General features: G+C 35.8%; 1 protein-coding gene across 3 annotated transcripts in view; it reads right to left on the bottom strand.

Annotated features, from left to right (window-relative positions):
- LOC150103728 (rab GTPase-activating protein 1-like) overlaps window positions 1–25,064 on the bottom strand; it is a 473,281-nt gene that overhangs the window by 434,621 nt on the left and 13,596 nt on the right. The window contains exons 1-2 of one of the 3 annotated variants that reach the window (XM_090397131.1): window positions 17,134–17,167; window positions 1,128–1,163 (exon numbers count right to left, since the gene is read on the bottom strand). The exons of the other annotated variants lie outside the window; for them this stretch is intronic. Of the exons in view, the coding sequence (XP_090253257.1) occupies window positions 1,128–1,131 (4 nt within the window). The 5' untranslated portion in view covers window positions 1,132–1,163; window positions 17,134–17,167. Of the gene's footprint in view, window positions 1–1,127; window positions 1,164–17,133; window positions 17,168–25,064 lie in introns of those variants that run through there. 3 annotated transcript variants of the gene reach the window in all.

The raw sequence follows: 25,064 nt of genomic DNA, 5'->3' as shown, positions 1-25,064 counted from the left end.
TGGCTGATCCCAGAGGTAGTCCAACACCAGGGCAAGTCGTTGCATAGGTGGAGAAAGCTGCACGCACCTTGCAGCCATTCGGAATTCAGGAATATCAGGAATTGCACGCTGTTCTAAGTAGGTAGTTCTCGGTTATCAAATCGACTGTTGCGGTATCACAGTGCTTGTGCTCAAGAAACCCTGATTTTAGTTAATAATGGTCCCCAATGCACAAGAGTAGCGATGTTGGCAATTTGGGTATGCCAAAGAGAAGCTGTAAAGTGCTTCCTTTTAAGTGAAAAAGATGAAAGTTCTTGACTTTATTATTATTCGTGACACCTCCAAGGAGTCGGAGGACTCATCGCAGGAGGACACCTATTGTACAACTCTCCATCTCCGCCACTACACCGATCCTCTACCATCAATCATCTACATCAGTGCCATCTACTGCCCACCATCACAGTTAGTATTTTTTTGTCTGTAAATTGCGTGTGTTCTGAAGTGCGATTTGTCTGAATGCGGGATGAAAAACCAGAGTTTCCAGGAGAAAAAATCCTGCTACCTCCGTATGAGATCGGCTAACTCACCTTCGATTGAAAAAGTCCATATAAAGATTCTTCCCATCATGACAAGAATCAAACTTAGGCCTTTTCCAATCGAATGGCGCAATGTACCGTTGTGCTTCCAACTGACTTCATAAAATAATAAATAAATAATAATAATAAATGTATACTGAGGTTGCTAAGATTCCATTCATTTTCAGATAACTTTATTACAGCATGTTGCTATAACTGTTCTATTTTATTATTAGTTATTGGTGTTAATCTCTTACTGTGCCTAATTTAAAAATTAAATTTTATCATAGATGTAAAGGAAAAAATATAGTATATATTGGGTTCGGTACTATCCATGGTTTCAGGTATCCAAGGGGTGTCTTGGAATGTATCCCCTGCAGATAAGGGGGAGGGAGGGACTACTGTAATACTAAAGAATGAAGAATATTTAAAAGGACTGTTTGAGCTTACATTTGAAGCTGTTGTATTAAAATATAATTCTGCCTTTCAAAGAAAACTAATTGTCACTTAAGCTTAACAACATAACTCAGAATAATAAATAAAAAATATATATATAAAAAATCCTTAGCTCACCCATGGTACAAATATCCTATATATGTTTGCAAAAGCCTTTTGTGAATGGGGTCACATAAAAATAAAAATGAGTAAAGAAATTATTTTCAATTTCTTCTAAATGAATTGCAGATTGTGAAAAAAAAATTATAAAAAATAATGAAACTGCATCCATGATTCAGAATTTCATGAATTTTAAACATAGTATATATTCTTATAAATCAAAATTAAGGCGAGTTAATAGCCATTCACCTTCATTCTGTGTTGTAAATCACTATTAAACTGTTGAATCAAATAAAATAAATATACTTAAGTTCTCAATCATGTGTAAATTTTCTAAAAAAGAAATGTTACAAATTGCACTATATCAGCACAATGTCTGCTTTTTTTTTTTTTTTTTTATTTGTTCAATCTATTGCACCAAACTGAATATAGAGTGAATTATCAATTCATCAGGTATAGTTCACTTATCAGGTAGTATTCACAATGTAGTAATCTTAGAGATAAAAAAAACAAAAAAAAACAATTATGTTAAATCAGATTACTTTACCTATATAATTTATTTCTTCTATCTCTAGTACTATGCCTGCTTATGTTCTAAGCAGTAATACTGAATGATAAATTTGCTGGTTTCAAATATAATGGAAACTGCTATACTGCCGAGGTGTTCACCACTGATAGTGTCTAAAAGGCACTTCATGGTCTTCTTCTAAGTCTCTTTCCTACCATTTTTGCTTCTAACACCTGTTTTCTATCTCAAAACACTTAGAAAGAATCTATATAGCAGTTACAGTTGGAGACAGCTTGCTCTGATATAAGAGGATAATAGAAATACCATGTTATCTAAAAGAACCACTATAAAACAAATGGCAGCACAGTACTGCATTTGCATTACTGCAAAAAGAGAATGCCTCTGAAAAGAGAATACTGAATCACAACAAATGGAATGACAGCAGTCCAAGTCCTCACCAAGTTCCAATGCTGTTAGCTAAAATAGTACAAGGAATACCAATGCTGAACATTTAAAGAGTGAAGTGGGTTGTCTGCTAAGATGAATCTTGGTTTCAATTATTCTATGCTGATAGTATATATAAGAGGTGGAGGGGGGGTAGAGACAACACAGCATGAACTAATGACCCACAGCAAGTTAAAACAGTGCAGGCTGTGTAAAAGCAAGGGAAATTTTTTTCAAAGCAACATAGGTACCTTGAAAAATGCCACAGTCTACTTGAACACTGTTGCCAACTAGGTGCAATTGTCATGCTCAACATTTATCCATCTGGTAATGGTTATTTCAAGCAGGATGATGCAGCATGTCACAGTTCATTCAAGGAATGATTTTAGGAATGAGAGTGACTTTTTTTTTTTACTGTGCTTCACTGACCTGCTCAGTCACTTGATCTCTAAACTGAGCAACTGTAGAATGAGGGGAAAGTACTATTTGAGGCATGGATATGCTGCAGTTTCATCTGTAGCAACTGTGAGATATGAAAAGAACTATACAGGATAACATCCCAGTGGAATGCTTTCAACATTTCAAGGAATACCTAATTTAATATGTATCTCTGCAGCTCAGTGGAAAGGATAATGTAACATCCATCCTTTAGATGGAAAAGACCTGAGTTCAATTCTTGTCAGTGATTTCAATAACATTTTCAAAAACTGTCTCACAATATTCGAAAGATGAGATGGTGCATTATTGTGCAAAAGTGACCAGTTGCCTGCATCATGATATTCATGCCGTACGCGAAGAATTCTTGCTATCAACCGCTTCAAAACTTCGAGATAAAACTCACCATTGACTGTTTTGTCAGGCAGAACGAATTCTTTATAGATAATGCCCTTGGAATCATAGAAACAAATCAGCATTGTCTTTACTTTTGACTTCTCCAAGCGACTTTTTTTCAGATGCTCCTCTTCTGGTGGTCTCCGCTCAGCACTCTGGCGCTTTGTTTCGGGCTCATACTCAAAATACCACGTTTCATCACCAGCAATGATCATTTCAAGGAAGTTTGAGTCCTCAAGCGGTTTTAATGAGGTTCTTACAGTGTTCAATTCGATACATTTTTTGGTCAACATCAACTATGGGGAACAAATCACGAGTTCAATTTATGAAGGCCCAAACTCTCGGTCAAAATGTCGTGCACAATTGATTTTGGAATCCCCAATTCATCTTCAATCAATCTCACGGATGATTTCAGGTTTTCTTTGAAGAAATCATGCACTTTTTGGATGTTAACTTCGCTCAGTCCAGTTTTTGGACTGCTCGGCTTTTTGTCGTCCTCAAACGTCTCACGACCACTTTGAAATCGCTTAAACCATTCATAAACTTGAGTACGGGATGAGCATTCATCACCGTATGCTTTTTGAAGCATTTGATGCTTTCAGTAAAACTTTTACCAAGTTTAACACAAAAGTTAATCGCAGCTCTCTGTTTGAAACTCATTTTCTGACCGTTTGTCAAAACACACTGTCATTATTGGTACTATAACTCAGCTTCTAATGCAACAAATGTCATAAACAGTTGACACAACACTAATGAAGGTTGCCGCTTTCAACAACAAAAAGATACAACAGGTGGCGCCACTAGTCTTCTTTTTCGAAAAGTTTGGTTTCTTTTTGGACAGAGGGTGTACAATAAAACTCATTTTATAAAGCAGTGGAGTGTACAATGGACCCATAAAAGACTTCAGTATAGCAGTATTAGATTAGGAACCAGAAGATCTGAGGATGCCTACCTTAAAATGTCAGAATCTTAAATATGATAGTGCTTAGTAAATAAACCTGGAATTAGGAACCAACCCGAGGGATACAACCTTACTAGCATCCTTCTCCATATAACAAATTAATCATGCCTTAATGAACTGAAGTTGTTTTGACAGCCATAGGAAAGAGTGCCACTTGCTATATCATATAAAAATATTTAATAAATTTGGGATTCAGTATGAATCTATATTCTTGATTGGAAACACTACGGTTCATAGTCATGAAGTCATGCCATTATACTTCACACTATGCAATGACATGTAAAACTGCACTTAATGGATATGTGTAAACATTCTCTCAGATGCCCAGCCTTTATAAGTTCTTGATATCAAGGCAAACGTAAATGCATCTCACCTCACCAAAGAATCTTTCACAATAACAAACTGATCACTTCAAATTTTAATCAGGAATGAGAGCAACAAGATGGTTTTTGGTGAGTCGCATGATTAACTTGAGCACTAGGTATATTTTCCACAGATAACTACTCATCTGATGTGTCAGTGTTCATTTAGCTAAGAGTTGTTGGAAAACTGCTCTAGCAGAGCCAATATCAAAAATAAAAAAATATCAGGAAAAGACTGCATAGTCACAAACACCAATGTTCATAGAAATCACATCACCTGCTGTAACCATGTTTTTTTTTTGGGTAATTAATTTGAATGCCTATTTGAAAACGGATACTTATAATGATACTTATATAAATAATGAAGAAAGTAATATAACATTTTTATTTTTGATTAATATTTGGCTCTTTTTAGTACAAGATGTGACATAATTAGAAAATGACAACAAACTTGAGAAATTTGCAAATACTGTACTTCAAAATGGAGTGGATAGTGATATTTTCACTGGAAAAACAAATACTGGTACTAAAATTTAGTTCAATTACACACTTTTACTAACATTCAAAGCTAATTATTCATCCGACTGGTACTGAAATTTAGTTCAACTATCAAAGCTAAAAATTCACTTTTTGCTGTTCAGCACTTCTTGGGTCCTCCTCTTGCCTTTATTACAGTTTTACATCAGCAGGGCATTGACAAAATCAATTTCCTGATAGATACAACTGTAAATTCATGGTTCTATACTCTTATAACTTCTTGGAGCTCCCAAAGTGTTTTTGACTTCTTGTGTATATTTCAGACTCCATTTGGTACCACAAATTCTCAATACGGTTGAGACTGTTTCCTGGTCATGGTAGTCACTGAATCGAGTGTTAATCAAGCCACTTATTAACCTACAAGTAACCAACACCATGATACAACATGCAGTCACAAATCATCTGACTGGTTGAGTCAGGGTTGAATTTTTCCCCCTGATCGTCTTCAAACTGTCTGTCTGCAGTTTCATGCCAGAAAAAAAAATATGACTCATTTTTCACTGATCAGGGATCCATTGGCATGCTCTTTGCACAATTTAACTGAGCCAATATCATTGTTTTGGTTAACAAGGGCTTCTTTTTTAAAACATCTGTCTATCAGTCCCTGTTGAATGAGTCTTCTCCTGACAGTTACAGAGCATGCCACAACTTCCATTTGTTCTTCACAGTTCCATTTCAGTTCTCTGGATGACGCATGGTGATTTTGGAAGCAGATACACTTTAAAACTAAATCTTGGCATGGTGTAGACAGTAACTTTCTTCCTCCCCCTTCTTCCTTTCAGTAGATCTGGTTTCTCTCACTTTTGACAGCAGCCATACAACAGTAAATTGACTAAAAAACACCCTTTTATCTATTGTACGAGAAGAATAGCCTTCTCTATTAAAAGCTTGAATCACACTTTTTCTGTGAGGTGTTAACTGCATGTAACTAACCTTAGCAATCTCAGCAATGCGAAAACTGGCTCTTGCTGTCTATTTATAGCATAAAAATTTCTGATGCAAAGCAGCAACTATTACATTATACAAAAACCTGTGGAAATGACAGATGCAATGCAATGAAATATCTAATGAAAAACCAATGAAAATAATCATTTAACTATTAAAAACTATATTTATGTAAGGTGATATGGTTTTTATGAACATGAGTGTACCATGCAATCGGAAGCAAAATAACTACTTTGATGTGGATATATTGTGATGCTATTTACCAGAGACCCAGTGTTCTCAAATCCCCGAGTCTCTACCATCAGATAATTATCTCCAATTCCATTCATATCTTTCCACATGCTCTTTCCTCTGCTAATCTATGTCCTTACAGTTGAAGTCCTCCATGTTATTAATTGCTTCATTTGCAGTCATGCTGATCTCCCAATGAATGGCATGCATATCTTTCTGTGCATCCTCTCCACCTCAGCCTATAGTAGCAAGCAAAAATATATTTTGTGCTGCTGATTTCTATCTGATACAGATAGCCTCACGTCCCAAATGGACATGTGAGGCTACTTCCTTAACTACTACTTTGACTAGCTGCCATCAGTAATGCTTCTCTCCTATTCTATTCGTTCTATCCTCCCTGAAAATACAATACTGTTTAACTAAACATCTTCTGTCAACTAAGTCTCAGTGATGCCAATAATTTTTGGCCAGGTCAAGTTGGCCAGTGACAAAAACTCCTTCCCTTTATTTCTAGTATTTGTGTACATGCATTTCAACATCTCTTTGGACCCACAATTACTCTCACATGATGTAGTTACCAACTCATTCAGATTCAACAGAAAGTAAAACTACACAAAACAAATCCTAAAATGAAACAAATAGATGAAAAAGCTTTACACAATAGCTAATGCAGAGTATCTTCCATAACTTAAGACAAAAGGGCAAATCAAAAGTGCAATTTCAAATCAAATTGCAATGATTTAGTGGCTACTTTTACACCTATGAATAAACTCTCAACTTATTTCCCCTATTCAAAGGTAATATTTATTTTATTATAAGGCCATATGTTTCGGTCTAAAACCTATAGACCATAAGAGGAGACAACACAAGTACACCAAAGACAGAAACACCTAGCCAACATGACATAACCTCCATTTCCCCCCATGAGTTCTGAAGACGACGCCTGTTGAAATGGCTCACATCCCATTATTTCCACCCCTGACTTCTTCCCTTAAATCCCTCCTCTACTCCTCCCCCACAAAAATAATTTCTATCTTCAGATCTCTCACACACACCCCTCCCAAATGCTCTCTACCCATCCTTAATAATAATATACGTAGGCTGTTCAATAAGTAATAAGACTATATTTATACAGAAAACAGATTACCTTTAATCGTCATCATTTACATGGTCTTTTTCGACGTAACTACCGTGAGGCACGATGCATTTGTCCCAACGTTGCGTCCACTTCTTAAACACATGTGAAAGTCCGTTTTTTTTTTAGAGTTCTTTCAAAACTGCCTCTGCAGCTTTTACACATGCTTTGTTGCTTTTGAAATGGTGGCCTCTTAGTGGTTTCTTGAGCTGAGGAAACAGCCAGAAATTGCACTGTGCGAGATCAGGACTGTATGGAGGGTGTCGTATGATATCTGTGTTGTTCTTCTGCAAAGCGTCCACTACACAACCAGCAATATGTGGCCTTGCATTATCGTGGTGCAATAAGAAGCTATTCTTCAGCAATGGACGCTTCCTTTTGACGTGCTTAATGATAATCGCTGCTGTGTTGATCATTGTCTCTGTGATGGACGTTGAAGGTCTTCCCTCACGTTCAAGATCTTGCACATTTTGCCTTCCTTCCTTAAAAGTTTTATGCCAGCGAAAAACACTTGCCCTCGACATTGCTTCATCGTGGAAAGATTCGCATATCATGTTAAAAGTGTCCAATGCCGATTTTTGCAAACCCACACAAAATTTAATCGCATACGCTGTTCCAAGGATGCTTCCATTTTGAAGACTGGTCGCGTCTCATAGGCGCGGTGAAACAAGCTTGCGTTTAGTCACGTGACACTCTGGCACATCAGCCCATATACGCCATATACCCATATCAACCTCTTTTGTTAATACAGACAGCAACATTTCTTTATTCCACAGAAATTAATATTATGATGAGTGGTTTCGCCGCAGTAAAATTAGTCTTATTACTTATTGAACAGCCCGCGTACATATAAAAAACCTGGGTTTTTTCAAATAATTCCCCCACATTACTTTACCCCCAACTTTACCCAAAAAAATCCCCTTCCTTTAACTGCTTAACAGCAGATGAAGTCACATCGCCAGGATAAGGAGACAGAAAACAACATCCAAAAAGGTATGTCCAATTTTTCTCCTATATTAGTTTTATGACACTTCAAGTAATGCTCTAAGATTTGGGTAAAGAGCCGATCAAAAAAAGAGGCACTCCTAAACAAAAGTAGGCTATATTAGTGATTAAAATAATACTATAGACCATCTTCTTTGGCAAAAACAGTTGATACAAGGTAGAATGCAAACAATGGATTTATTTGAAATAGAATGAACCATGTGATGTTATATTTCCAGTAATGTTTCTTTCTTGTAGAAAGGCTTATGCGCTGGTTAAACATGATTATTAAATACCTAAGGAATTGACAGTGTATACTAGAATATAAATTAAGTCAAACTTTAATAAATACTTCCAATATTTCGGCAACGTCACGTTGCCATCTTCATGGGAACTTAAGATAAAGACACGCGCATGCAAGCACTACACACAGCAAATGAGGAAACGTGTCTTGCATGCACGTGTCTTTATCTTAAGTTCCCATGAAGATGGCAACGTGGCTTTGCTGAAATACTGGGAGTATATATTAGAGTTTGATTTAATTTATATTCTAGTATATGCTGTCAATTCCTTAAGTATTTAATAATCAAATTCCAGTAATGTTATAACTGATGAAAAGGTTAATCATAACAAATATATATATATAATGTTATACTCTACAGATAACCCAACAGATACAGGAAGAATTCTCAAATATCAAACAATATATGAAATTAAATGGCTTCTCAGAAATGACTATGCAACATCTGTTTGATGCCTACAAACCTAACCTAACCTATACAACAAGGAAACAGTATGTTGAGTTCCAAACCCATACATTTCAGCTGTTTTATAACCAATTTCCCGAATTCTGAAGAAATATGATTTAGTGGCTACTTTTACACCTATGAACAAACTCTCAACTTATTTTCCCTATTCAAAAGATAAACGTTCTCCGATGCCTTTCCTGGGTGTATACCAAGTTTTTTGTGACTGCCATCTATCCTACTTCGGACAAACTGGATGCTCAATAGAAAAGAGAATACAAGAACATCAATCTTATATTTACCACAGGAAATCCGATAAATCTGGATTGGCTCTACACGGAATAGACACAGACCACAAATTGCTTTGGTCTGAAACATACCTATTACATCACTGTCAATACAAATTTGAATGTTTATTTAAGAAGAGTGCCTGAAGTCTTGCTTCACAGCCCAAAGTTAAATCAAAATGACTGCCTATCATCAAAAATATGGGAAAGTCTGATTAGAATAACATGAAGTTTTTTTGTTTTTTTATTTATTTATTTATATATATATATATATATACTTGCTATTAAAACCAAGAATGGTATTTCATGAAGTCATACGGTCTCAAGAAACTAACAAGATGCTGTATCTATCAGGTGATCTGTAGAGTATGACATTATAAAATTATACATATACATCCATATATATATATTTTTTTTTTTTTTCTTTTCTTCTTCTTCACAATTATGATTAACCTTTTCTTCAGTTATAACATAGCATTACTGGAAATATAACATCACATGGAAGCTCAATCTATTTCTAATAAATCCATTATTTGCATTCTACCTTATAACTGTTTTTGCCACTAATATATGGCCTTATACTCAAATAAATATTACCTTTGCCTTGTGTTTTCATATAAATAATTCATATTCTGTACTTAAGCTATCCAGATAAGAGAGATAATGATGGAAAAGAGAGAAATGCCTCAAAGTATCACTGATCGTGATAGCTTAGAAGATATTTCTACACACACACACACACACAGCACTACACCTTATCCATAAAAGCAGTATTCCAATAAAACAGCAGCAGCAGACCAGCCTATACACCTTCAAAGCCGGACTGTTGCAATTTTGAGAAAGGAAATAAAAATACTCTCTTCATTTTTAAGGAGTGGCCTGTGTAACCCTCTGGAAATGGCATTTACTTCCATAATGCTAGACCACTCGAACAAAGACTATTATAGATTTGGTTCTAGTCATCAACTAGAGGAACTTTTTCCAGGCCTTTCTTCAACAGGTTCCTGAATTACAATCTTTGATGCAGGCAATTTAATTTTCTACAGCTAGCAGAAAATATACTTGCCTGTACCATGTAAGTATATACATGCTCGGGTAATTCTTCTTGGACAACCTGGGTTTTTTTTTTTTTTAATCCCACAGTTCAAAAAATCAACCATAAAACTCATAGTATTTCAAACATATACCTCTTAGGGATTTAAGGGAATGAGATAACATTCCCTTAAATTTCATTTCATTAAAGTTATTTACTTTAATTATCATGTAATTTATTGTTTAAAATCCAAAGGGGTCATTTCACTCCTGAAAGTATGGAGTAATTATGTAATGTTGACCTGGGAGGTAGTAAAGAATGTAGAATTTTCAGTCAAGGAGGAGCATATGGGGAGCACTGAACTCATGACTGCAATAAACTTAGGACAATTTTTCACAATCACCATAGTGGGGAAAGTTTGGGGCAATTTGTATATTGCTAATGGACTGCACTTAATGGAGTTGGAGTAAGATGTTCGGAGAGAGAGCTTTGTTCACTGAGAATGTGGAAACACAAAGTCAGGAAAACTAAAGAAATTAGATCAGATGCAGAGGAATGTGTGTGAAAGTACCCATGAAGCAAATGAGTGTGAGACTGAACAAAAAATGTAGAATCTAGTCTCTCAGGCAACAATATATCAAATGAGATGGTGTTAATTCAGAATAAAGGTTGTTGTGGGACTAAGAGGATGCCACAGTTTCAATAATACTAATGCTAGAAGTATCAGGAATAAGAGGGAGTTTTAAGTATTGGTTAGTCACTAAAAGTTATAGGCATTAGAAAGACTTGGCTCACAGCAGATGATGCAGTTACAGGGATAGAATGCGATGGATTTAGTATTTTCAGGGAAGATAGAGTAGACAGGATGGGGGTGGGGTGCTTCTGATGAGAGTAAATAAATTGCAGTCAATTAGGGTAGGAGTTAGTCAGGAAGATGGTTCTTTTGAGTCAATATGGTGTGAGATTGAGGCCAATAGGACAAAATGTAAAATTGGGTGCTGCTATAGGCCAGGGGACACCATGGATGATGTGGAAGACATGCATAATCAGATTAGTACGAGTGCCAGTCATATAATTTATCATGGGAGACTTCAACCTCAGAGGCATAGATTGGAAAGAGGAAAGATCATGTGGCAGGAAGGAAATGGAAATTATACACTTACTTACAGATAATTAGTTGAAGCAGAATGCTGCTGAGTGACATTGGGGTATGAGAGTGCTGGATCTCGTTACAGGATCAGAAGACCTGTCCATAATCAAGAGGGCTACATTGCCTCCAATTGAGAAAAGTGATCATGTGGTCTTGACTTTGGAAGTAGCAAAAAGTGGAAATTCCAGTTAAGAAGAGTATATGTGGAACTATAAGATAAGTGATTATCATACACTTAGGAGGCAGCTGAAAGCAGTACCTAACTGGTAATTAGTTTACGGAATTAACAACGCATGTAAAGTATATTAATTAAAGGTAACTTTAATAAATAACTTCTATATTTCAGCAACGTCACGTTGCCATCTTCAGGAACATAAAGATATGGTATGTGCACGCAGGCACTAACAAAAGCAAATGAGGAAGAAAGCAAGAAACTAATATTGTTCCTAAAGTCCTACCTACTTCAGCAGCTCTAAAAAACGTTCCTAACCTCAACAAATTTGGGTGACTTACATTTTGAGAACTTCAGCCCAACTGCCAAGTCAACCAAATTAGCCCACCAGAGGGCACCATTAGGACTTTAGGAACAATATTAGTTTCTTGCTTTCTTCCTCATTTGCTTTTGTTAGTGCCTGCGTGCACATACCATATCTTTATGCTCCTGAAGATGGCAACGTGACGTTGCCGAAATATAGAAGTTATTTATTAAAGTTACCTTTAATTAATATACTTTACATGCGTTGTTAATTCTGTAAACTAATTACCAGTTATGTATGACCAATGTATAAGCCTTGCTACTAGAAAGCAGTACCATGGCATAAAGATCTGCAGAGGAAGAATGTTCATAGTGCATGAGATAGCTGAGGGGGGGGGGTCTGGAGGAAGCAATATCACACTGTACATTCAAGATCAGAAGGGTAAATTAGGAAGGAGTCAGATAGATGAGCAATATCATTAAGCAAGAGCTGCAAAAAAAAAGATGTCATGGAGGGTATACAAGTAGAAAGGTGACTAGCTAACTAATGAACGGTACAAAGATCAGGAGAAAGGTAACTAGCATGATAAGGAAGACACAATCATATTATGAGATGAAGATAGCTGAGCAGGCAAAAGGAAATCCCAAAGAGTTTTTGTTATGTGGCAAGTAGGAAGAGGAATGACTATGGAAAAATAACTTTAAAGAGTGCATATGGTAGAGAGGTAACAGAGGCAGACAAAATTGTTCAGTTACTGAATGACCATTTTGCAATGGTACATTATTCAGGTGAATATATTGTTGGGACTGATGTGAGAAGAGAGGTTGATGAACTGGAAGTACTTAAGATATTGCAGAATATGAATGCAAATACATCAGTGGGATTGGATGGGATATTGGCTTGTGTTTTAAGAGAAGGTGCAGGGGAACTGGTGATGCCTTTGACTAGGCTGTTTAATTTAAGTCTCAGCTCTGACAAAGTTCCACCAAGAGAGTGGAAGAAGGGAAAAATAATTGCTTTGCATAAAGGAGGATCTAAGTTTGTGGAAGCAATCAGTATCTCGGGAGTCATAGTAAAAGTACTAGAAAAAATTGATAAAAAAAGAGAATTCAGGAATAGGTGGATAAGAATATAATGCTCTATGAGGAGAGTCAGATGAGTTGGATAAAGGGAATGACTACAGGATGATACTGCTGGCTTTTGCAATGTTGTCATTTTGCAAATATGTCAACTTAATGTAGAAAAGTCTCAAGTTAAACATTTTGGGATACAAAGATTACAAGCTATGTACCACAGTGAGGGAACTGTAATACAGGAAATTGATGAAGTCAGGGATTTTGGAGTAGATAGAGAGTTGAAATTTAAAGAGCATATTGCTAAAGTAGCCAGGGTAGCTCACAGGATTACTTGGTTATTGAAGAACACACTAACAAACAGAGATAAGGGAGTTATCAATACTCTTTACACAGTCTTAATATGACCATATCTGGATTACTGTGTTCAAGTCTGTCACCTAGGTTTCTTAGGGATGAGGAAGTGATGGAGAGGATCCAGAGGCAAGTGACCAAGATGGTGAGTAGTCTGTGGAATGCTTCCTTTGAAGATGGATTTAAGGTTTATGGAGTGCAAAAGTTGGTTGATAGCAAAAAAAAAAAAAAAGGTGGGGGAATGATACTTAAAGGATTTTATAAGATTGATGCAGAGAAAATTTTCAGCACTTGGGCAGAACAAGAGGTCATCCCTGAAAGTTGGGTAAGAGTATGGTTATCAAGAGCATCACGACTAGAAAAATCTAGTTCTGATGCCCTTGCTAACCACTCTTTTACCCAATCCATTCATTCACCACTTGGGTGAATGAATGGATTGGAATCAACAATGGAATGGGTTGCCTGCAGTTGTGAGTGTTTTGTCTGGTAATGATTTCAAGGAGAGGTGCAATAGACATTGTGTTAATAGTCTGGGTCTCCCACGATGAGTCTCAGGACTCCATGGAGGTGGCTGTGCAATAATAATAATAATAAAATGCAATGGCATATGAAGTTGCAATGAAAGGATATTCACAGTGCATGGGATATTTGAGGGAAACAGTATCAGACTTTAAATGCAGGGTTAGGAAGGTTAATCAGATGGAAGTTAAATGGAAGAATGCAATCATTAAGGAGGAACTACACAAGAAGAAAATGTACAAATGTATAAGGCACAAAGTACAGGGAATGGTTTGTAAGGAAGACAAAATTAGATTTCGAGGCTAAAGCTGAAAAGGCAAAAGGAAATCCCAAAGACAGTCTCTTTTTCTATGTGATATGTGAAAGGTAGAATGATTATAGAAAAATATCGTCTTTAAAATACAGATAGTATGAAATTAACAAACTGGAAGACACAGATGAATTACTGAATGACCATTTTGAAGAGTATAATGGATGTTAATGTAGCAACTGATGACAAGGATTGAGCTTAGAAATGAGGAAGATGAACTGGAAGTACTCAGGATGCTACAAAATGAATACCAATAACAGCCATGGGATAAGTTAGAATATCAGTTCATGTGTTATAAGAATTGGCACTACATTTAACTAAGCACTAAGTTTGGTCAAAGGTAGTGTCACTACTTTTGACTAGACTTAAAGAGCCATTATATTAAGGGTGGATCCATAAGTGAAATGGCAAATTAGCAAGTATTAGTATTTCAGGAAAGTGGTGGTTAAGGATTTTGACATAATGATGATAGCCAAAATTCAGTCATATGATACTTTAATAGGAGTGGGAATAGTATGATTTTACAAAAAAAAGAAAGTCTTACTTAGCAATTTGCTCTACGTCTATAATAGTGACAGTGGAATTGGATAAATAAAAAAAGAGACTACATTATGATGCTTTAAGAGTTTACACTTCATCTGACAGGATACTACATGGTAATCTGTTAAGCTGTTTGAAGTTATGCCAAAGCAACTAAAGGCCATATATGAGGCTAGTGTATTATGTCTGTTAATTGCATGTGTTCTTCAGACTAGCTTGCCTATTTTTTGTAGGAAAAGGGGGGAAGACTCCACCACCACCTCTGTATGAGATCAACTAACTCACCTTCAGCTGATAAGAATTTATAAAGGAGTTACCTATAAGCAAACTGGAGATGAATACCAACATCAACATAGTGGTTCAGAATCAAAGAGCAGACAGATGACCAGTGCTATGCTACAAAGTTGTATAGTTCATTACTGTTTAACATGTACATTAATGATACTAGCAATATCTGAAAGCTAATATCAAATTGTTTGTTGATGATATGAGGAGAGTAACACTAAATCAGCATTTCCCAAAGTGTGGTATGCTTTTGTTTTGTTTGCTGCTAAAATTTTTTATGTCCATGTGGTTAGCCTAGTGGCTATGTGCTTCGCAACCATATGCCTGGGGAAGGAGTCTCCTAGATTCAATTCCTGCCAACAACGTGAGGAGCTCAAGGATCTTTCTCAGCCATAGCCAAGTTAGCCAGGCTTGGGCATGGACAGCAAGGTTTTTCATCCCTCAAGCAGGCAAACCGGCCCCATGAACGCTCGCTTCTTCTTCTGCAACTTTTCCCACTTAAGTAGGGTCGCTATTCGTGGTGAGTCTCCTCCACAACTTCCTGTCTTGGGCTGCAGCTACATCCAAGTTCTTCATCCTCAAGTCATCCTCCACCATCTCCCTCCATCTCTTCTTTGGCCGTCTGCACTTCCTCCCTCCTCATCACATGACCAAACCATCTCAACCTTGCCTCCTGTATCTTTGCTCCTACGTTGGTAATAACTTTCACCATTCCCCTGACAGTCATTTCTCAGATGATCCTTTCTGGTCACACAGCACATCCACTTAAGCATTTTAACATTTTAACATTTGCATTATAATGCAAATGTTAAAAAAGGTATCTTCATAATTATGAGTCAAATGAAATACTATTATAACTCTTCTTCCATATCACATTTGGTTGGGGGAGGGGGGTTAAGCTAAAGTTACTGAAATATTAAAAGGGGTACATAGGTGCTGAAAGTATGGGAAACACTGCACTAAATAAAAGCAATGTAGAGATGCTACAGGATGACTAGATTACACTGACATTGTGGCTAAAGGATAACTGTTGCCAGTCTGATGTGACAAAAATATAAAGTTATGCTCTTTAGACTAGATCACAAACATTATAATAATGAAGTTGTAATGCAAGGAACTGATGGGTTGTAGGTGTTACAGCAGACAGGGTATGGAAAATACAGGATATTGCAAAAGAGAGAACAACAGAACAAATACCATGGATGTTGAAAAATACACTGACAAGCATGGACAGAAAAGTCATTATCCTCTTTACAAGACACTCTGCTTCGTACATCTGAACTATGAAAAGACTATAGATTGGGATGAAAAAATGGTGAAAAAGATTCAGACAACTGCCAAAGAATGCTTTCCAAGAGGACGAACTGAAGATGTTGGGTAATATTCGTTAAGATAAAGGAGAAGGGATACCACAGAAATATAACAGTTGCAAAAGGAATTCTATAGTATTGGTACAGATGAAATTTCTCAGTATGATGAACGGAAAAGGTGTTATGATTGGAAGTTGAATAATAATGAGCTAGCAGAGAAGAAACTAAATTTTTTGTTTGGTTTCCCTCATTCACCACCTTCTAAAGGTGGTGAATGAGGGAAATGGACTACCAGAGATGGTTTTAGTGATCCGTCAGTGTGTTTGTTTAAGGTAAATAATATGTGAATAATAGTGTGAGCATCCTACAATGATGACCCTTTAGCCTCTCTCAAGCTATTCTGTTGATGAAGATAATTAAATTGAAATTGACATTGCATTAGTGCATCATTCTATGGCTTTAGAAAACATAGTTCAAGTCGCTGGAAAGTTCTCAGAAATTATTTCGTTCCATACATGCAACTGTCCTTACACTTGCTTTAAAAACCAATATGATGAAAGATTAGGTTTTCCAAAAGTGTGTGCACACTTCTTACATTGATGATAGATAACATCCGAACTAAAATGCATGCTACACATTTTAATTATTGGAATTGTTGTATTATCTTTCTGAACTACAGCTTTGAAAAAAAGCGCCCATTAGGAATTTTAAATATCAGTAGAACGTGCAGAATAATAAATTCGTAGAAATTAACAGAGCATCTCTAAACGAATATTAGGTAACATGAGAATTATTATTTACAAATGCATAAATAAATTTACACGGGAAAAATTACTACTACGAACAAGAGCTCACACAGGTAGTCAAAGACCAGAAAGAAAAAATATATAACAATTTTGTCTTTAAATATTTTGCCTAATATATCGCTATATCGCTAAATAAAATATGGCAAAAACTTTTGTTGTGATCCCAACCAAAAGCGAAAAATGAATGAAATACTCACGGGAAACCCTTCACTAAAAAACACCCATCCTTGCGTTTGTTTACTGAAGCGCATGCACATTACGTAACTAAAAGTTTCCCCTAGTGGATGAAAACCACGCGGATTATCGTGCTTATTGTGATTATCATTATGAATTACCAATTATGCTAAATTTAGAAAACTGTTTGTAGAGATGTGTAAGCAATCACACTGAAAATATTACTGAATTAGATTTCACGATGAGACATAAGCGCCTCCGTAGCACATTGGAAAGGTTGATGTGTTAACATAATTCCTTTGATAGGAAAAAGCCTGAGTCCGATTTTCGTCGAAACGAGAAGAATACTCTATATCAATGCATAAATAAATCCTACTACATCTTTTATTCACAAATGGAGTAGGCAGAGTTCATTTCCCCTAACTATTTGAATACAGGTGGAAGCCACCATAATCCAGTCGGTATCGCCCATGCCCTTTGACTAGGCTTGCCAGATGTCCCGTATATACGGGACTGTCCCGTATTTTATGTCGAATTTTGCTGTCCCGTATTGTACTTGTAGGGACAGCCTAATCCCTGCAAGTACAGAAAAGATAAATTTATAAATATTATGTTAAGCAATTATCATTTTCAATATTCTTTTCAAATGATCCAACTTTAATGGATTTGTAAGCCATAAAAACTGACAATTCGAGGAAATTAATTGTGTTTACAGTCTACGACGGTGGCATGGCGGCGACGGTCCCTTTCATTGGTTGCTTTTTATTTAGTATAATCATTTATTTATAATTCTGTACATATATATTGCATTTGCTTATTTTCAAACAGTTCTTATTTGGTCATTGTGCCGTATCTCGCCTTTAATAATATCTCGCCTTTTTCGAATATGCGATATTTGGTTAATACATAAAATATATAATTAAAGGTAAATTAATTTTCTTTATTAATTATACAAAGGTAAATTAAATTTTGTTTTTTCCTTAAGCCCTTAACAATGACAAAACGAAAGTGCGTTTTTAATGATGATTATTCGAAGAATGGAATTTTATCGCCAAAGGAAACATAATGACGAAGTTGGATGCAAAATCTATAGACGAACGTTTAGTATTGCACATGGGGATGATCGGATATTACACAGCACATTAACACTCAGAAACACAAATTGAGCATTTCGAGTTACAGTTCCAAAAGTGTTGATACTTATTTTGTCAAACCAAATAGCAGCAATAAAAGAAAAGTTATTGGTAGCAATAAAAGAAAAGTTATAACGAAAAGCATCATCGTTCTTTTAATTCTAATAATTGCAGCAGCAAATTTTTTCCTATAATCGGTGTGGTTGGCCCAGTGGTTAGCGTATCTGCTCTCCAGCCAAAAGGCTGTGGGTTCCAATCCTGCCTTGGGCATGGATGTTTGTGATTGTCTGTGAAAGTGGTGGTTGGCGGTAGATGGCGTTGGTGAAGATGATGAAGGCAGTTACAGTTCATGGAGTGGTGGAGACGGAGAGTTGTGGAGTAGATACCCTTCTTTGATGAGTCTTTGGGCTCCCTGGAGATGTTACGTAATAATAATAATTATTATTATATTTTCGGAATCATCAAAATTGTCCCGTATACGGAAAACCAAATACGGGACATGGGTGACCGATGTCCCGTATTTGGTTTTCCAAAATCTGGCAACTCTACCTTTGACTGAAAACACATAGGTTCCCATTACGTTCTAGGATATGAATAACGTATAAGATATGTATAAGGCTTTTCCAATGGTGTAGCTAGAGCTTTTGGCGCTCGGAGCAGTCCCTGAGTTTACTGCCCCTCTCAATATACAACAAAAATACTACAAAATGTGAAAATGATATACAGGGAAATAAATTAAAACACCATGTTTATTTTTGAAGTAAAAATTTAATTCCAACATTCTAAAATGTTATTTTTCTTGCTTTTCCGTTAGCAAAATCGTCGAAGTCTATTTCGTCACTCAGTTGCTGTTCTATAGACAGTATGACAAGATTTCTTAAACGCAAAGTGAATCCCATAGCGTACCCCCTCCCATCCTCTCCCTAGCTATGCCACTCGGCTTTTCAACTGATTGAGATATAGCCAGCCTTATACGGAGGCAGCGGAGTTTTTCCCTCCTTAAAATCTGCAGTTTTTCATCCCTCAGTAAACTATCAAGAAAAACATACTTAATATACAGCAATACACTGGCCTCATAGCCTTAGTGCCTCAGCTGTAAATCTAAGCAACAACTCTTCAGCGATAGCTGAGGTCACAACAAAAATCAAGGGTTTTAGAGGGAGAGTATAGGAGAACGACTGTCACCATCTCGTGGCTGTAAATCCTAATAGGTAGTATATATTACACTGAAATAATCTCAATTTCACAGGGTGTGTGTGTGTGTGTGTGTGTGTGTGTGTGTGTGTGTGTGTGTGTGTGTGTGTGTGTGTGTGTGTGTGTGTGTGTGTGTGTGTGTGTGTGTGTGTGTGTGTGTGTGCGTGCGTGCGTGCGTGCGTGCGTGCGTGCGTGCGTGCGTGCGTGCGTGCGTGCGTGCGTGCGTTGTGGGATTAAAACTCAATGAGAGAAATAAACTAACATAGGAACTGGATGAATAAAAGTTTAGAAAAAGTTCCCCTAGAAAAATGATTTTTCAATTGAAAGTGTGTTTGCCAATCTCATGATGGGAGCAGTTAACTTCAAATTTTTTATCCTGGAAAACCAACAAATCAGATAGAGAACAGAAGGAATTAGCATATCAAAGTATACTGTACTCACCGGTAGATGAATAATTAAGAAAATAGATTGTGCCATGTTATGGTGGATAGTGGCCTTCCACAATGTAGTAGTAGTAGCCTTCCACAATGAGTCTTCAACCCATGGAGGTGTCATGCAATCATAATAATAAAATATAACAAACCTTTTGTATTTTATTCAATCCTGCATTTAAGGACAGGAAGCTATGATGCCAGATTATAAAAAATTCCAAATATACTTTCATTTAAACATTATGTAATTAAAATTGCATAACATCTCTTGCACAAGCAAGTGTTTTTATCCTGGAAACCCTGATTTTTTGTCCTGTAAACTCAAGAAAATCGACCATATACCCATTTCAGACAATAACATATTGTGGTAGGGTTAATGACCATGACATGGCGGTACTCGCTTGGCGTCTGTTCAGTGCGTGCTGCTTATAATTAGTGATAGTCTTGGGCTAACTATCTCTTATATGCTACTGGTGTAGACTAATCTGCCCACTCAGTACCAAAAGTTAGATGCGACTTAAACAGTCTCACTTATTCCTTGTAAGAAAATTATAAGGGCTTTATCAGAATAAATTTACTTCAATAGTAGTGTAACATTCCTTTGTATTTAAACCAATCTTAAATTTTTACAATACAAAAACGAGTACTAGTACACAAGTAGCAACGTTTATTGAATCATAATACTAATATTGAACTTCTTTCCATTACACTCTTTATAAGAGCCTGTTTAACTCAGTGGAAGTGGTGTTTGCACTCTCTAGCGCTAGACCTCCAGAAGAAAGATGTCGTGAGTTCGATCGCCGACTAGAAGAACTTTTTCGAACTGTTCCTGAGTTAGTCGATCACTGACATGGCCATGCAGATTTTTTCTCCCAGAAATTCGTGTTTTTCGTCTGGTAAACTCAAGAAAATTGGCCCTAGAATCCATACTATTTCAGACTTTGAAAAGATTGTGTTAGTCGTCTCTTCACCGCATGCCACTTAATTAGTGATAGCCTTGGGCCGGCTATCTCTGAATGGCTACCAGTAAAAGTTGAACTGCCCAATCAGTCTCCAAAAATTAGATATGGCTAAAACGGCTTCGCCTATTATACATTTTATATATAACACTATCACTCACATACAGTTACCATTTATTAGCTCTCTTACCCCAAAACTATCTAGGATTATGAAGAAATTTAACATAAAAACCGACTATACAACTCTGCCAAAACTTCGTTCTTTTCTGAGTCGACCAAAACCAAAACACAACCAACTGCATTTTCCTGGTGTTTATAAAGTTATGTGAGACTGTGGTCGACCTTATTTTGGTCAGACAGATAAATCTATTTCACTACGTCTTGAGGAACATAGACGTGACATCTCCTACAGTAGAACACGAGCGAGCGCCCTTTCCAGTCATGTTCTTTTCTCCACCAACTCTAACCTCGAAGAACGTCAACACCAAGTTGATTGGGACCGCACAACCAATTTATATATATACAATGATGGATTTGAAAGAAGAATTGTAGAATCCAAAAAAATAGTTCTGGACCCTTCACACATGAACAACAATCTGAGCTACAGTTTGCCTGCTTCCCATAGCGCAGTAATCCAGTACTGGCGCTCTAAAATTAGCTGTCACATTCAACTCATGCTAACAATAGCACGTGGTCACCAATTCAAATATGACTGTTACTATTCTTCTTCTTTTTATTAAGATGGAAAGTCCATGTTTTTTAACTTTGTTAGTTTTATAAGTTTTGTGTTATTTCTTACTCACCTGAAGAAGTTGGGACACCGATGAAACTAGTCGTGATTTATTAAAGTTTTTTGTGTTATACTTTCTCGGGTTCTAGTCAGTTGAATATTAATTTTATAAATATAAATACGCGCGCGCGTGTGTGTGTGTGTGTGTGTGTGTGTGTGTGTGTGTGTGTGTGTGTGTGTGTGTGTGTGTGTGTGTGTGTGTGTGTGTGTGTGTGTGTGTGTGTGTGTGTGTGTGTGTGTGTGTGTGTGTGTGTGTGTGTGTGTGTGTGTGTGTGTGTGTGTGTGTGTGTGTGTGTGTGTGTGTGTGTGTGTAGAAAGTTTTTTACCTTGGGTATAATATACGTATGTTAAAATTACCAAGTTATTTTAAACCTGGTTTTTACTCCATTTCTCAAGTAAGCAAACAGACAAACAAGTGAAGTTTGCGCTATACTTGCATCATATGTAATGCAAGTCTGACAGACCAGTAAAGTAGTACAAGTCCAGGCAACTTGTGGTAAAGTTAGAATAAGCTCTGATCACTATTCTTATTGTTTACCCTTAATGCAAAGCCCATCTCCTTGAGGAGATGTACTATGCTATGCATTAAAGGCAAGGGGCCACTATCCAGACCGGTTTCGACCTTTATTGAGGTCTCAACAGGGGGAGCAAGGCTTAGAAATACCAAGGTTAAATAATACAGAGCTTATAAGTATTTTACCAAAACAAGTTACCAAAATGTGCTTTGACCTTATTAAATAAAAATCTCAGGATGAGAGATAGATGTAGAAAATTTTTACCTTGGGTATAATATATGTTAAAGATACCAAGTTATTTTAAAATTTGTCTGTTTGCTTACTTCGGAAATGGAGTAAAAACCAAAATTTTTAAAAACCAAAACCAAAGACATCAAAATTTTCACTCGATGTTAGAGTTCACAGAGGATATGAAATAAGCAGTGACCACTTCCTCGTTAAAATAAAATGAAGATTACCACCTAAATGGCTACAAGTAACAAGAACAGAAAGAAAAATTGAAACATTTGTTTATAAAACTAGACTATTGAATGACACAAATGTACAATGGCTATATGAACAAAGAATTAACCAATATCTAGATAAAATAAAACAAAATGAAGAAATAGAAATATAATGACTTAATATAAAAACGATACTAAATGCAGCAGCAAATGAAAGCTTAGGAAAGACCAAAAAATTTAATAAAAGAAAAAAACTGAAGATCTGGGATGATACAATCAAAAAATAATCAAAAAGAAAAAAGAAGCCTATCACAAATGGTTAGGCAGTAAAAGATTAGAAGATGAAATAGAATATAAAAGAATGAGAGCCATAGCTAAAAGAGAAGTCAGAAAAAAACATAGAGAATCATGGAACAAATTTGTTTTTAATTTAGAACATGATTTATATAAAATAAGACCCAATGTATATAAGATTATGAAATACTTAAATGCAGATACTAAAGAAAATATAAAATTAAACACCGAATTGAAAATAGAAGAATTTCTAAATTTCTACACAGAATTGTGGATAGATAAATATTTTTAAAAAGACAACTGGAAAACATTTAATGAAAATGAAAAGGAAATAACTAAAGAAGAATTAGAAATCAGCCTGAAAGAAACAAGAAACGGAAAATCGCTGGAGAAGATAAGCTAGGTTCAGAACTATATAAATATGCAGGAACAAAATTTAAAGAAAGACTCCTATTAATTTTAAATAAAATTTATTCAACTGGTAACCCCTCCCCCCAATAGAATGGAAAAAAGCAATTTTGATTCCTAACTTTAAAAAAGGTAGTAGAGATTACCCTAAAAACTATAGAGGAATAAGAATACTAAATTCCTGTTACAAAATATATAGCAGATATTAAATAGCAAACTAATGAAATATTACAAAAACTTTATGTTAGAAATACAGAATGGATTTAGAAAAGGGCGATCACGTATATACCCGGATTTTTGCCGGGTATATACGTGATTAATAATAGAGAAAAGAAGAGAATACAATTTAGAAACACATATTTCATTTATTGACTTGGAAAAAGCATTTGACAAAGTTAAAAAAAGCACTTAAGTATAAAGAGCTAATAAGCTTCATTTCGGCAATGAAAACATTACTTAAATTAACTTATTAGCTCTTTATACTTAAGTAACTTAATGGTTGCACCTGTTTGGAAAACTCGTTCGCCGAGTATATAAGTTCTTTTCGCTATACCCTTTGGTATTAGGTCTAGCTACTCACTGATGAAGCCTCAAAAAAGGCTGAAACCGGTCTGGGTAGTGACCTCCCTCCATAATGTAATAACAGCATACATATCCTTGGAAATGTGTTTTTACATTATGGAAAATACCTAAGAATAGCGATCTGAACTTCCCCCACCTTTGCAACGAGTCGTCCGGTATTGTACTATGTACTAGGATCACTTGCATTGGCTAACGCTAGTGTCGCCGATACTTTATAGTTTACTATATTCGGCAAGAAACTCTCTGATTCCAATCTTTGAGTTTCTTATTCGGTTTTAAAACTATGTGGGATTTAATATCCCCTTAATTTAAGTAATGTTAAAAAAAGCATTTTATTTAACATATTAAAAGAAAGACAAATACCAAATAATATCCTAAAAGCTATCATAAGTATATATGAAAATAATCAAATACAAATAAGATTAAACAATGAGCTATCATATACAAGAGAGATAAATGAAGGGGTACGACAGGGATGTCCCCTCTCAGCAACTCTTTTTAATATTTACCTAAATGAAATAACAATAAAATGGAATAAAAATTTCCATCAAGGTATTAAACTTTCTCCTACTGTGAACTTAAACACCCTCCTTTTTTCTGATGACCAAGTAATAATTACAAATTCTGAAGATAACTTACAGAAAGCTATTTTAGATCTAAATGAGATAGCCAAAGATTAGGGTATGATAATATCAACAGAAAAATCCAAAACTATGGCCTTTAAAGGACAATATCCAGCAAGCACTAAGATAGTAATAGATAACAAGATCTTAGAATAGGTAAATTCATTTAACTACCTGGAATGTTTGATCACATATGAAAATTAAAAAGATATACATCTAAATATTTCAAAATATTTACTCTATATTTAAACCAAACCTAGTTCAAAACAAACCAGACTAAAAGTATACAATACATTAGCCCTGCCAGTCTTACTGTATGGAAGTGAAATCTGGACAATAAAACAAAAAGACAAACAAAGATTAATAACAGCAGGAATGAAGTTTATGAGAAAAACAGCAAAGTATACTCTATTTGATCACAAAAGAAACGAAGAAATTATCAAAGAATTAAAGCAAGAATCAGTAATAGAAAAATTTTAAAAATATAAACATAAATGGAGGGAACACGTTCAAAGAATGAAAATAGGAAGGTTACGAAAACAAGCCTTAAAGTACAAGCCATTAGGAAAAAGAAAACCAGGA

This window comes from Typopeltis vanoorti, chromosome 8, assembly GCF_054136105.1.
Source record: "Typopeltis vanoorti isolate ZY-2024b chromosome 8, IOZ_Tvanoo_1.0, whole genome shotgun sequence".
NCBI lineage: Eukaryota > Metazoa > Arthropoda > Arachnida > Uropygi > Thelyphonidae > Typopeltis > Typopeltis vanoorti.
Note: the sequence above shows the minus strand (reverse complement) of the source record. Positions and strands in the feature narration are given on the sequence as shown.